At 38.5% G+C, this 14,376-nt stretch overlaps 1 protein-coding gene across 1 annotated transcript; it reads right to left on the bottom strand.

Moving 5' to 3' along the window:
• Positions 1-1,214: 1,214 nt before the first annotated feature.
• SMIM13 (small integral membrane protein 13) lies at positions 1,215-13,941 on the bottom strand. Its single transcript, XM_081951162.1, has 2 exons — positions 13,251-13,941; positions 1,215-5,392 (listed from the first exon to the last, which is right to left on the bottom strand). Exons 1-2 carry the CDS (start codon positions 13,324-13,326, stop codon positions 5,193-5,195), a joined length of 276 nt encoding a protein of 91 aa, XP_081807288.1. The 5' UTR covers positions 13,327-13,941; the 3' UTR covers positions 1,215-5,192.
• Between the last annotated feature and the right edge of the window lie 435 nt (positions 13,942-14,376).

Here is a 14,376-nt window from a genome sequence, read left to right as displayed (position 1 = left end):
TGCATTTCTTTTTCCACAGTTTATATATATATATATGTTCCTTATCTTTTAAAATGTTTTGATTCATTGTCCATCTCCACCTCGTCTTCTGGCCTCTCCATATCACTTTTATCGGATTGTGATCTGCCCATATTTGTTGTTATGTCTACCTCTTGGATGTCTGCTCTCAATCCCAGGGTCATCTATAGCATGTCTATTCTTGACCATGATTGGTGTGCGTTTGAATAATACGTATATTGATTAGTCTTTAAATTTAATTCTCTTCATCTTGTAGATCTAATTTTTGTACCATCTGAAATAGTGTTTGGAAGTATTCTTTGTTTTTTCTTATTTCTTTTACTACTTCTATAGTCTTTTTAAAAGTCTACCACTGCTTTGAAGTCCCTTATTAAACATACATTTTCATAGTCTATCTCTATTTTTTTTAATGTAATCTCCTATAAAATTCTTCCTATTTATTATTTGGGGCGTATATTCCAATAAGAAGCATTTGTTTCTGATTTGTTGGTATCTCCAACATTAAAATTCTTCCTTTGCCATCCGCATATATTTGTTTGGGTTTTAACCATTCTTTAATGTACAGAGCTAGTCCTCCATTCTTTTGATGTGTTAACGACACATATAGCTTCCCAATTTTAGAGTATTCTAGTAAATTATCATATTGTTCCTTGATGTGGACAAACTATATCCAAATTCAATCTTTCTAATTTTATCAGTGGTTTTTTTTTTTTTTTTGTGGGTGCGTTCAATCCATTAATAAACATCCTGATTACCTCATTCATCTTTCTACTTATATGGGTCTCACTCTTCTGGTTATCCTTGCCTCTCTCTGGCATTTTTCTTTTTGCACCTTCTCATTCCACTTGGACATTTTCCACCCTCATTCATTCATCTCGCTCTAACTCTTTTTCTTCTGGTTGCTTAAAAATGGTTGCTTAACCTTTTTAAGTTAAATTAAAAACAAACATCATGGCCTATTAACTGTTCTGATCCTTGCTTTTATGTCACATTGTACCAAATAATACATTCAATTATTAGAGAGACCCCACTCAACTCCAAGTTGCAAAAAATTCATAACCTTTATTTGGTTAGCACATCAGCCTTAAAGATTAATATTTTTCCTCATTTGCTGGTGATTTTGTGCTACATTTTAAATATTTTGACAGTGGACACAGTTATAATAGGCATGCAGAAAGAAGGGCATTTACAACAAGTTGGCTTATTAACATTTTATTTGTCATGTTTTAATGGAGTCAGTTTAAATAAAAAGAATAATTAACATGGTGAATATAGAAAGCAGAGGAGCAATTAGTAGTTTTTTTCCATATACCAAGGAGCACAGAAAAAGGTAGCCTTGCGTGTAATGCTGCATTTGTCCCAAAAAGGAATACACATTAGAAGAAACTGTTTACTTGTTGAGCATCGAGCCTAAGAGCCACTTCAGAAATGGCCAAACTCAAATAATAAAACAATGCAAATCTGTGTGTTTCATACACAAAATGGTGCCATTGCCATTTATCCTAATCGGATTCAATGCTGTTTCCCAGGGAGAAAGAGATTGAAAATAAACTGGATAATGGCCACTGTCTAGCACACACCAATTTGTCACTAAGCCTCATTGAAATCTGAATAAGATTGCATAGGACTTGCATTGAATTGATCATAAAATCACATGAGAGATTGAATGTTGTCTAAGATTCACACATATCTCTTGAAACGCAGAAATGGCCAAACTCAAATCACAAAACAATGCGAACCTGTGTGTTTCATACACAAAATGATGCCAATTGCCATTTATCCCAATCGGATTCAATGCTATTTCTCAGGGAGAAAGAGGATGCAAATAAACTGGATAACGGCCACTGCCTAGCAAAAACTGATTTGCCACTAAGCATAATTGAAATCTGAATAAGATTTGCATTCAATCAATCATAAAATCACATGAGAGATTGAATGTTGTCTAACATTCCCACATATAAGTTTACTCTTGGAACGCAGAAATGGCCAAACTCAAATCATAAAACAATGCAAATCTGTGTATTTCATACACAAAATGGTGCCATTGCAATTTATCCCAATCTGATTCAATGCTGTTTCCCAGGGAGAAAGGGATGGCAAATAAACTGGATAATGGCCACTGCCTAGCACACACCAATTTGTCACTAAGCCTCATTGAAATCTGAATAAGATTGCATAGGACTTGCACTGAATCGATCATAAAATCACATGAGAGATAAAATTGTTCTCTAACATTCACACATATAAGTTTACTCTTGGAACGTCCTTTATTTTTTAACAAGATCCTTCCAAGTACATTGCTAAACTTCTGTTTTCTCAAACTATACAAATACATGTATTTTAGTTTGTGTTAGTGTCTTGCATTCCATGATTATCTGAAAGAATACATTGAAATGGACCAAACCACAGCTTTAGTTTACCATTAACACATTGAATAATTTTAGCTTGAGAGCAAATGACTGGCCCACTTCTACTTAATTGGGTAAAACTGACACCGGTGCATGAGCAGTAGGTGGACTACATTTTTAATTCTTCTTTTGTCAAATTTTGAAACTGTCCATCCTCCCTCATCCCCCAAATTCTTGGATGGGAATGACATATGTAAAATGCAGGATTGCTTTTGCTCTTACCCCTCACCTGCGTTGTATCTCCTGCCCAATATGGTAGAATGACTGCACCATGTGAAGCCCGCCGATAGAAATAAACAGAGGGAAGAGTTTATTGATTACCTGGCTGCAGCTCCCATTATTTATTGATTTTGTCCTGCCCTGCAGATATCCTCGATGTCACACGTTCATCAATTTGGCATCGATAAAACTAAAGGCCTTCATCCATGTCCCCAGAGCCTTCTCCTTTCATGAGCTCATTAAAGTTCACTGTAAGGACATATCTGTGAATCAATCTATGACTTTTTAATTTTTTCTTTTTTTAAATGGCCATACATCACCAAATGACAGAAGAATTATGTAGACAGAAAACTGACAAGTTTTCTTGTTATATAATTCGGAAAAGACTTGAAACTCTGCATCAAGCATATACGTATATAATGTGGAAATGTAGTTAAAATGGTGCTACCTTCTGGGAAGCATTATTATTTGTACCATTTGCATCACCTGTGGGACGATGCTAGCTGTATCTCAGGGTGTCAGGAAGAAGTGGCTTCCTGATTTCCCTTTGAGAAAAAAAGCACACACACACACACACACACACAAAAGCTTCCCTAACTTATTCTACTTTATTTTGCTGAATCAAAGAAAATCTTCACACTTAAAAAAGTAACCCTAACTCTACCAGGGCATGGGATTGAGATAGGATGGTCCACCTCGGCCTAGTTATATCTACTTGTCCCATTGGATTCGAATCTCAAAATTCACATTTGCAAACTTTATGCCAGGAGGAATAAAAGATTGGTTATTTGTTTTGATAAATAGAAATGGTACCTATAACCGTTTTTGAGTGCCTGGAAAAAAAAACACCACAGCCCTGACATTATTAAGCATCTCATGTCAGCATGTAAATCCTGTAAGGCAAATATTGTGTCTGTGGTAAATGAGAAAACCTGACTCCGATTACTCTGAATACAATTGGCATTATTTCAAGTACTTCCTTCTACCATGTACAGCATGAAGTGGTTTTAAAAAAAAAACACCAGATGTTTATTGGTAAAATCTTGTATTCAAGGACTGAGCATTGCATGTTAATTTTTTTAAGGGCAAAAGCCCATTTTAACAAATACTACGAGCAATCCTAAACCCTGTTTGATATATGCTGCAAAGAACAGCAGCAGCCACAAAAAGATGAACAATAAGGCAACCACTGCACACAGCTGAATGGTTGGATGTCCTGGGGAGGAAGGGAAAAAGCTACAAATCCACTTGTGAGCTTGTCAATACTGAACAGATCATTAAAAGCCATTTACCTACTCAAATGCTACTAGAAAATAAATAAAATCAACAAAGTTCTTCATCCACACGTTAAGCCTCCAAAGGTCAAAAAAAGCTTTTCAAGAGAATGGAGCCATCCACTGTAGGCATCAGGAGGGTTTGTTTTTAGCAACTGTGAACTATTAGAGACTTTTCTGTACATTCTGCTCAGCAAAATTAAAAATTTGGAGCCCAGCAACAACAACACTCAACAAAAGTACACCGGGGAGTCCAAGAAGAAGCTAGGTGTCATAATCATGATCATTCTTCTTTAGCACCAATTCAAAGTTCAAAGTCAATATATTCTAGTTCAGTTTTAGCTACAACTTCGATGCTACTATCTGGGCTGCTTTGTACATAATTCAAGCAGAACTGTGAGCGTTCATCAGATGTAGCTGTTAAAGGGAAAGTTGGGGAAACAACATTAATTACGAAGTTCTTGGTCAAACCGTTAAGCACAACAGTGAGACTGTAATAAAATATAATCCCTGGAGCTACATCGGAGTTTGGTAATTACTTTCAGTTGATTTTTTGGGTGCAAAAAAAAAAAAAAAAAAAAAGGCAAACAAGAGGAAAAAAAGGTCCATTTTAAAGCCAACTGATTAGTTTCTTTTAAAAAATGATATCAGACGAGGATTTGTAACAGATGCTCCTCTTTTTTTATGTTAAGGAAAAACAGAAGGGATTTCCCTAAACATTTACAGTTATGCACTAATCTGGCCAAATGTTTTCATTTTAAAAGAAGCTTGAAAACAGAAATACGATCCAATGCCAAATTTCATTTCCTGATTATGTTTAAGTTGGTTGATGGAGCCTCTCTACGGACCTTATTCTGTGGGAGGGTGATACCACTTAGAAATATTCAGAGTCCATACATAAAAGAAACATTTCGATACAAAACGGATACACGAAGAGCAAAGGTTAATTGCTATTAGTGATAGTCTTATAAAGATGCCATTAGCCAACAGTTGATCATTTTCACTTTTGTGCAAAAGCTGGGCATAATCGGTGAAGAGCAGAAATTTACTTCTGTACTTCTCTTCCTCATATAACCCTGCCCGGAAAGCGTAAAATGCTTCTTGCTTTTCATTCTCTTCCCCTACTGCCGTTTTGCTTTTTTTTTTAAAAAAAAAAATGTTCTCTGAACTTCTTTGGAAATGGTTTGGTTGTCTTGCTTAGGACATTGGTAGAAATGAACCTTTTAACTGACATCGGGCGTTGGTTGTTTGGAAATTACCCAGGCATTTCATCTTAGCTTGCTTCTTCAGCCGTTCCCTTTCGCTGACGTGCAGGTTTCTGCCTGCTTCTCTGTGGAGTGAGCAGCAGCGCATCCTGTTCAGCTTCTGCCTTTTCTGCCTTTTCGCTCTCCCCTTGTTGGGATCCAGTGTCTCCGATCAGCTCTCGTAGGAACTTAAACTTGGATAAGAAGAGTTGCCAGACCACGCACCAACCTGCAGAGTTGCCAGGAAGAACAAGGGAACATTTAAGCGTTGCACCCCACAGCCGTTCAAAATACACAGCACAATAGGAACAAGGGGTTGATGCCATCACATGCCACATTTGTATACAAATAAGATTGTCCAAACAAGTTCAAAAATGTCAATCCTTGGTAAAGTTACAAAAAAACATTAAGTTGGAAATGCAAAACTAAAAATCTACTGTGGATTAGAAACCTTGCCTGTGCACTGATTGCTTTCTGTCTACTTTCTCTCTTTTCGAAGAGCCAGGGTGGCGCAGTGGTTAGATTGTAGTATTGCAGGCTAATTCTGCCGACTGCCAGCAGTTTGGCAGTTCAAATCTCATCAGCTCAGACTTCTATCCTTCTGAAGTCGGTAAAATGAGGGCCCAGATTGTTGGGGGCAATATGCTGACTCTGTAAAACGTTTAGAGAAGGCTATGAAGCACAGTGAAACGGTATGAAAGTCTAAGTGCTATTACTATCCCTGGTCTAACCTTCCTTTCTATAACAGCCAGCTAATAATGTATTTAAGTCCAGGTAAACCTAGACAGTAAATAAGTAAGTAAATACCAATGCAAATCTCATCCTTTATCTACCAGACGTTAGCGACAAGGTATAATTAACATTTTTCCATTTATCATGTGAGTGTTTTTATCAAAAGTGGTCAAACAAGGATCAAAAGGCAAGAGGGGCAATGAAGAAAAGGATCCCACTATAAGGAGGCCTTAAAAATGACTGAAAATGCTTCTGTTATGAATCAGTAAGATCGTTTCCAAAGAGTTAATTGCTGAAGAGACAAGCCTGTAGGTGGTCCTGAGATTTGTACCTGGGTTAGAGTCTCATAACAATAAGGTCAACTGGTCAACATTCTTTCAGCCTGTTCCATGCTCCTGGGCTTTTTGAATGCTATTTTGGTGGAAAGAATGTGTGCCACCTTTTACTCCTTAGTAAAAACACAGCACTTAATAATAACTCTTACTATTAGCATTAGTATTATCAGAAGATTAAAGAAAAGAGGCAGAATGGGTTTATCTTTTTGGCATCAATAACATCCAGTCCCTTTCCTCTTTGCCAGTCTCAACTTGCTTTCAGGCCAGTCTTGCCAGATGAAGAGACCTGGTCCTGAAATCTAAAAAAAAAAAAAAGCCCAACCCTGCATATTTTTTGAACACCAATGGATATGGGAATCCATAAAACAGAGGTTTTTAATGAGGAGTGGATAAAGGAGAAAACAAGAGGTAAACTGTATTCATCGGGATGTAAACATTATAGCTCCAAACAAAAAGCAACTAAAATTAGGGGGGGGGGGGAATAGCTAGTATAAGAGTCAGCAAATCCAAAGGGACAGTATTGTTCTCCTCTTCATTATGTGACTTATTGGAAAGTCCACGTATATAACTCCTAACATGTGGGTTAGGGGCAATAGTATGTTGGCATGCAAGACAGTTTCTGGAGTAGTTATTCTAGCTTGCACAAAATACGTGAGCATGTTTGGGGTAAAACTGGGCTTTAGTTAGGCTTGTGACATGCTGAACAAATTAGGTTAAAAAGTGACTGTCACTGTCCTTGGATTGGCAGAAAATGTTGCATCTGGTGTGGCGCTAACTAAATTGGTCATCTAGTTCAGGGTTCTCCAACTTGGGCAACTTTAAGACTTGTGGACGTCAATTCCCAGAGTTCCTCAGCCAGCAAAGCTGAGTGGAAGTCCACAAGTCTTAAAGTTGCCCAGGATGGAGACCCCTGATCTTGTCCACTCCTTCTCTACATCATATAAAGCATTTTAAGAGTGACCGCCTTCATTAACCATCTCGGTCATAACGTGGCTTCCATATGAAGCCAGCCATTTGTGGTTTCTAAATAAAGATCTGTAGCTTAGTGAAGTGCACGAGCCCAGCCCATGTAAATCTCTCTGTTTGGAGATCAACTCTACTTCTTCCTGCAATCTCTTTTCTTTTCTTTCTCCACCCCACAAAAGGAGTTAATTGTTACCCATACAAAGTTCTGCTCCCAATCACTTTGCATGTTGCAATTGTTGCAACATAGGTATGGGAATCATGATAGTTTAGGATTTGATTTTCAGGCTATTCAAAGAAAACCTGTGCCAATTTATACATTCAGCAGAACCAATGATAAGACTAGTTTCCGGGACTGCATCATTTCCAGCTGCATGCAGTGGTGTATTTCCAATCTAAAATCTCTACTACAGTCTATTTCGGGCATATTTTAAATTTGATATATCAATGAAAAGCTGCTTCTTCCATCTATTTCATTTTTGATGTTTCCACTAAGATTATGCCTACACACACTCCAACTAATCTGCCTACCATAAGAATCAAGTAGGCTTAAGAAACACGCCATTACCAAATTGTGCTTAATATATACTCCGGTTCTTACCATCAAATCTAGACTGGCATAAGAAGAATCACCTAAGATAATATCACAAGGAGGAATAAGGAAACATTTTACTTAGCAACCTATGGAAGCTTTACTACACAACTGTGATGAAATTCTTATCATTAATTACAAATGAGCTTTGTTCTGATCTACCAGAACCACAATTAATCTTTGGCTTTTATTTATTTATTTATTTTTATTGTAAGAATTAAAAAGTGGCAGTTCCTTTTAACACAAGAAAGGAACAATTTCTTGGGGTAATTTTTTTTACCACCTGGCCATGCAATCCAAAAATAAATAAATAATAATAATGTAGTTGTTCTAGCTCAGTATTTAATGCAGTTGCCAAGTTGTTTTGCAATCCTCAATTTTCCAATGAGGCAATTCTGAAGTAACCAAAGGTCACATTAAATATCAAGGTAAATGAGCTGTATCTGTTTCACAACTGAATTCAGAATATTAAGGTCTGGATATTAAGGTCATGGGTATATTTGTGAAGCTTCAATACACCAGAACAGATTTTGCAATGTTGAGATTAGTCAACCAGGTAGGACTGGATTAACAAAGGGAGGATTCCACCAGTATTTATTTTTTTATCAAGCTCATATTTTCTATCTTCCAAAACTCTACATTCTAACTATTCCATTGTATTCTTTTACTAGCATTCTTCTCTTCTTTGACCTGTCAAGGATCAAAGCTCTCGGAAAAGGCAATCAAAGATAACACTAATAGCAAAAATGAAACAAAACTATCCCAATGGACCCAATTAAGTACAGTAATTACAGAGAATTCCCCCTGGTAGTTTTTTTCCAACTCATCCCTCATTATATTAGAATCATATTATATCCACTTTAGAATCTGGAGTGATCCTCCAGCTAGGTTCACAAATGTACAAGGGAGGAGGCACATGTAGCTCCGATCATACAAGTAGGATAGACTGTCGAGCTGCCATTTTAAATGGATTTCACTCTTGAAAAATCATCTTCCTGATATAGTGGAGGGCTCAGTAAGCCTGAGAGAGACATCTGGAAGGAACAAGAGCTTCTAAGGCGTTATTCTTGCTGATAAGGTCAAAGGGGAAGGAGTAAAGCTAACAGGGATTCACAATAGGGGTTCTGGAGATGTTTGGAAAACCAACCAACCTTCTTCATCTAGGTCAAACTTGGAAAAAGGAATAGAATATAAATAATGCACACACACATACAATTGGCATTGCTAAGTATGCACTTGCCTATAATGCAATAAAAGATTGGCTCGTATATATCATTATCAGTGGACATCCAAGGAATGTTAATGTTAACATGCACACTCTCCTGCGGGAGACACAACAGATTTTGATACACTTTATGACAAACTGCAAGAAGCACTAAATGCAGAATCTGGAGAAATGAAGGAATCTGGAACGATAGTGAGATATGCTTCAGATAAAACCCAGTATCAGGAGACAGGTTAGCGTTATTGCCAGACCAAAAAAATCCCCCCAAATTCTAAACCTGGACATCATGTTCTATTGCAAACATTGAAACCAAATCAACTGCATAAGAGGAAACAGAAGAAAACACAATCCAGTCAGCTCTGGTACATCTAGGTAAAATCTTTGGAAGATATAATGAATGACAGATATCAAATACGTGAGCTAAATATAGAAAATTAAAGGGAATAGGTGTGCATGCAAGTAAGATAACATAAGATATGTTGGAAAACATATTGTCAGATTGTAAGAAATGTGGTGGCACAGTGATTAGAATTCAGTATTGTAAGTAAGTTAACTCATTACTTACGTCAGGAGTTTGACTCTGACAGTTTGATTCAGCCTTCCATCCTTCTGAGGCAGGTAAAATGAGGACCCATATTGTTGAGGACAATAATGCTGACTTTGTAAATCGCTTAGAGAGGGCTGTAAAGCACTGTGAAGCGGTATATAAGTGCTATTGGTAATGCTAAAAATCAAGGTAAGGAACAGATTTCATATACTTGTGTGAAAGTCAACCTCATGAGCTACATGAAGAAATGAGATATTTGTGAAAGTCAAACCTATCTATCCAAACTTTCAAAGAAGAAAAAAGTCAAGTGGCAGGAAGAACATAGGATAGCTGAACACTGACTTTTAATATCAAACAAGAAAAGGCAAGGAACACTATCTCAGTCAGGAGTGTGAACAAGAATATGAGAGATTTCTTTTAAGAAAGGAAAAGAAAATCCATAGCTAAAGTACAAACTTCCAATAATAACCACTGAAGAAATCTGATATCAACAAATAAGATTAAAGGAAAATGGGACTGTACCGAAATCCTTTATAAACAAATTTATAGAATAAGAAAAACATTTGTAGGGGAAAAATACATTCAGGAACTAAATTAAAAAGTAGGTATGACAGGCATTGAAACAGCTGCTAAATAGAAAAGCACTAGCCATAAAAACAAACATTCAACTATGTAAAGCTGTGGAGAAAAAGCAGATAAAGTGAAAATAATTCTATGTCAACAAATATAGAACAAGATTTGGGGACCTAGGAAAAGATTGGAAATTAAGAAGCAAGATGCAAATAAATCTGCATATTTCTAGATGAACTGCAGTCATTTTTTATGCAAGCAAGGTTTTGCTTATTGCATTTCTGGAAATTTAGGGACTTACATGGAGATGAATAAAAGACCATGTACTAAAAGAAGTAATCCATTAGTCTTGGGTCACATAAAAACAGATTGCTCCTTTGAGCAAATGATTTGCAAATATTGGGCATAAGATATAAATGGATGTTTGCTTTTGGTGCCTTTGAGTCAGGATTGACTCCATGTGTCTGCCTGGTCAAGTCCCTGAAGTTTTCTTAGTATGGTTTTTCGGAAATGGATTGCTATGGCCTGCTTCCTAAGGCTAAGAGGGAGAGACTGGCCCAAGGTCACTCAGCTGGCTTTGCGCCCAAGGCAACACTAGAAGCAATGGCCTTCTTCTGGTTTCTAGCCTGATGCCTTAATCACTACACCAGACTGGCTCAGACAGGATGAGGATCTAGAAAAACACATTATTCTTGCAAAATCGAGGGAAGAGAAAAGCAACTGGATAAGGTGGATAGGTGGGATTTTTTAAAAAATGACCAGAATGTTCATAGAAAAGATATGGCTTACTGCTGACACAACTCAAAGAAAGTAAGGGTTTCTCTATCTATTCAGTCTCTAGGAATCAAAGCCAAGTTGCTGAAACTTCCCTATACAACTGCTGTTAACAACAATCAGGAATCCTCAGTCAGAACACGTAAGAATCAGACTTAAAAGCTGCATGTCTAGAGAAGGACACTTTCCTTCTAGGTTTTCTTGTCACTCTTGTACCTGGCACATAAGATCATATCATAGGCTAAGAGAAAGTAACTCCAACACCCAGTTCAATGCATTTAAAAATCCAGCAGAAAGGAATCAGAAATGGCAAGCGGCACTTTAAAACAAAACAAACTTTGCTAAATAAAGTTTATCAGATAATTGTCCTCTGGAACTTTGCAGCAGGATCTGGGCTTTCCTCTTTAGTCATTTGAAAACCAGGCAATTAATCTTGGGGAGGGGGGGGATCCTTAAGGGGGCTGAGAACAGCATCTAAGGAAACAAAAAACTGGCCAATCAGGATCCTGGATGATCTGATTAGCAGCCCTCCAGATGTTTCCAACACTAAATGTTTGGCTGAGTCATTGGAAAATCAGTGAACATATGAATTTGGATGAAGCATGCCCAGACATGTCTTTTATTCAGAGAAATGATCTTCTGGATGGGGAAAGTGTCCATCAGCATACATGCCATTTATTTGGTTTTGATTAGTGTATTATATACATCATCATTTAAAGCCTTATTCAAAATATGTCATGACTTAGTTTTACTCTTTTAGTATAACTTGGAGTAATGACATCACATTATCCACTGAACCACCTTTCCAATCTAGAACTAACCCTCCAGATGTGTGTGAGATCAGCAGGTTCCAGGATGAGCAGTTTAATACTCTAATGTACGACTACCAAATTCCCAGTGGAACCAGTGGAGGTTCCCATTAACTTCATCTTAATTTCCTCAGAAGGCTGTTAATAAATATGTTAAGGAAACCCTTCTTTCATCCCTGGAAAAGGACAGTTGATGAAAGAGGTGAAAGGGGATAAATATGGAGAAATAGAAAAGAGGACAGAAATATACATTTTGGTAAAGATTGTGTATAATAAAACCTTCCCTCAACTGCAGACCATCAAAGAACAGATCATATCCGATTCCTAGGTCTGACTAACTTCACATTAATGCAAAGACACATAAGGTCCCATGTTAGCTGTTCATGACTTCTTCTCTCCTTCCCCTTTCTCCAAGAAATATCTCAACAGGACTCCCAAGTCACATCATCTATATATGTGATTTAATGCTGGCTTTATTGTCCCCTGTGTAAAACCCATAAACATTTTGGATTTCTGGTTTTTACATCATGAAGCAGTGATGAGCTTTCAGGATGAATGGCTGGGGTGTAGTTCAATTTCCACCAGTTGTGCCTGGCATCTTTTCTGAGGCAAAGTATAATAGAAATGGCAGCCCACACTGCTTAATTCTGGATTTCCATCAATATATGTCCAAAGCCATACAAAATTATCCTAGGTAGTGTTGCCCAGGTGAAGGCAGGTTTTGCATTAAAAATTGCCTGAGTGGAGCTCAGCCACAGAAGAAAATTTCCTACAGCCCTGGGCAAAAAAATATATATGTTTTGACAGTTGCAAACTCTCAACTGTCTGTTAACAGCCTAATATAAAGTCTAGCTACAGTAGGTTATATGTGAAACACAGCTAGAGAGCAGCAGATTGAAGAAGGCTGTTAAATAACCACACAAAGGTAAAGAAATAGCCTGGAACATGAATTTATTCCACACTTATTTGGGGCCCTTGGCAGTAAATCAACAATATTCCTTCCCATTTAAAGACCACTGCCATAAATGCAAGGTAAAATTAACTGGTATGCTTCACTTCCTCCACAAAATTTGCCAGGTTTGAGTCTTCAGCAACTAGTTAATTTAGCCACAGAGTCCCTCTTGGCTTTTTGTGTCTTTCAATAAATACTTTAAATATGTGTCTTTACAGAAACACTCCAATAACTTCACCACCCACACAATTCATCTTCATAAAGCCAAATGAAATTCCACGTCGCCACTGACCAAATCCTGTTTATGAAGTGACAAGTATTAAAATACATCCCTTTAGGGAATTGTTTTCAGAACATTTCCCCACTGGTAAAATGTATTTATTTTTGCTATTGGGTTGATGAATACATTTTACAACTCTCCACCCAGGTGGGCGCTTGCAAAGCATCACAAGAGTTATGTCCTTCCATTGGCAAGGATCAAACAATCCCCAGAAAGAGAAATGGGCCAAGAAAATAAATAAATAAATAAATAAATATTATATTAGGGGGGAACAGCATCTGGTCTCGGAGGCCGGGTCTCTTACTCACCACACAGCATGAAGAGCAAGACAAAAAACAAGGTAGCCACGATGACCAGGAGAGTCAGGCCAATACTTTGCAACATCTTCCCCTTATGTCCGTGAAGATCTAGGACGGCTTCGGCCTCCCTGATCGTGTGAAGACGACGGAGGAGGAGGAGGAAGGAGGAGGCGATCGCGACATCCCCACCGGCTACAAGGAAGTTGAGCAGGCAGGGGAAGGAGCAGGGACAACCGGCCAGCTTAGAAATCAGGAGAGGGGGTAGGAAAGAGAGGGGCGCCAACCCCAACACTTGATGCGCATGATTCTCCTCCCCTCCCTCTCTGCTCTTCCAAGAACTTTGCGCGAGCAATCAAGAGGCAGTGAGTTCCAAAGGAGAAGGAGGCGGCAGAAGCAGCAGCTGAGGCGGCGTCATGAGTTCTAAGGGGCTGGTATAGACCAGCGAAGAAGACCGGGAATTTTACGCACAGGCTTTCTGGAGCGACGGAGCAAATCTGCGGCCGAAGAGGATGGGGGGAAAGGTTCAGAACCCAGGCACGGGCTCTTCCTTGCCCCGATCATTAGACGGTTCCATTGTTCCCTGCGGTAGGAGGGGTAAAAAGCGAGACACTCCCCACCTCCTCCTGGTGCAGAATGGTCTTTCCTCTGCCCCGAAAATCGGGCAGCTGCAAAATGAACGAGAAGGAGGGGGGGTTGTAGGGAAGAGATGGGGGGGCGCGAAACTGTCGTTTCCTGTCACCCGGATGTGATTCGCCGCCGTGCCGCAAATCTATGGAAACTGTAGTTCAGTGTGGGAAGCGCTTGGTACCCGTCAGGTTGCCGGAAAGTGGCACACAAGGACTTTCATTCCCATCATCCTCTGGGAACGAAGGCCCACCCCAAGAGGCAGCGTTCTGATCGCTTCTCATCAATGAGGTCTAAATAAATCTGAATCCGTTTGAGAGCCTCTGAAAGGCGTTTGTGGCTTGGAGCTTACGAGCTATTAATATATATATTACGAGCTATTAATATATATAATTATTAAAAGCCTTCGATGGTTCTTGTTTTCTTCGGCGCCCGTGTAAAATAAACACTCCTGAGAACCGAGGGCATGTGAAAAGTTAGGGCTGTCACCCGCTAATGCATGAAGCGTTAA

This window comes from Natrix helvetica (genome assembly GCF_964273705.1).
Source record: "Natrix helvetica genome assembly, chromosome: 4".
In the NCBI taxonomy this organism is placed as follows: Eukaryota; Metazoa; Chordata; class Lepidosauria; order Squamata; family Natricidae; genus Natrix; species Natrix helvetica.
The sequence above is the reverse complement of the archived record's forward strand: the minus strand, read 5'-3'. Positions and strand labels throughout refer to the sequence as shown.

Coding starts and splice junctions, on each gene's coding strand:
- SMIM13 (XM_081951162.1), bottom strand. CDS start 13,326: ATGTTGCAAAGTATTGGCCTGACTCTCCTGGTCATCGTGGCTACCTTG. Junction 5,393..13,250: donor CTTGCTCTTCATGCTGTGTG/GTGAGTAAGAGA, acceptor GCAACTCTGCAG/GTTGGTGCGTGGTCTGGCAA.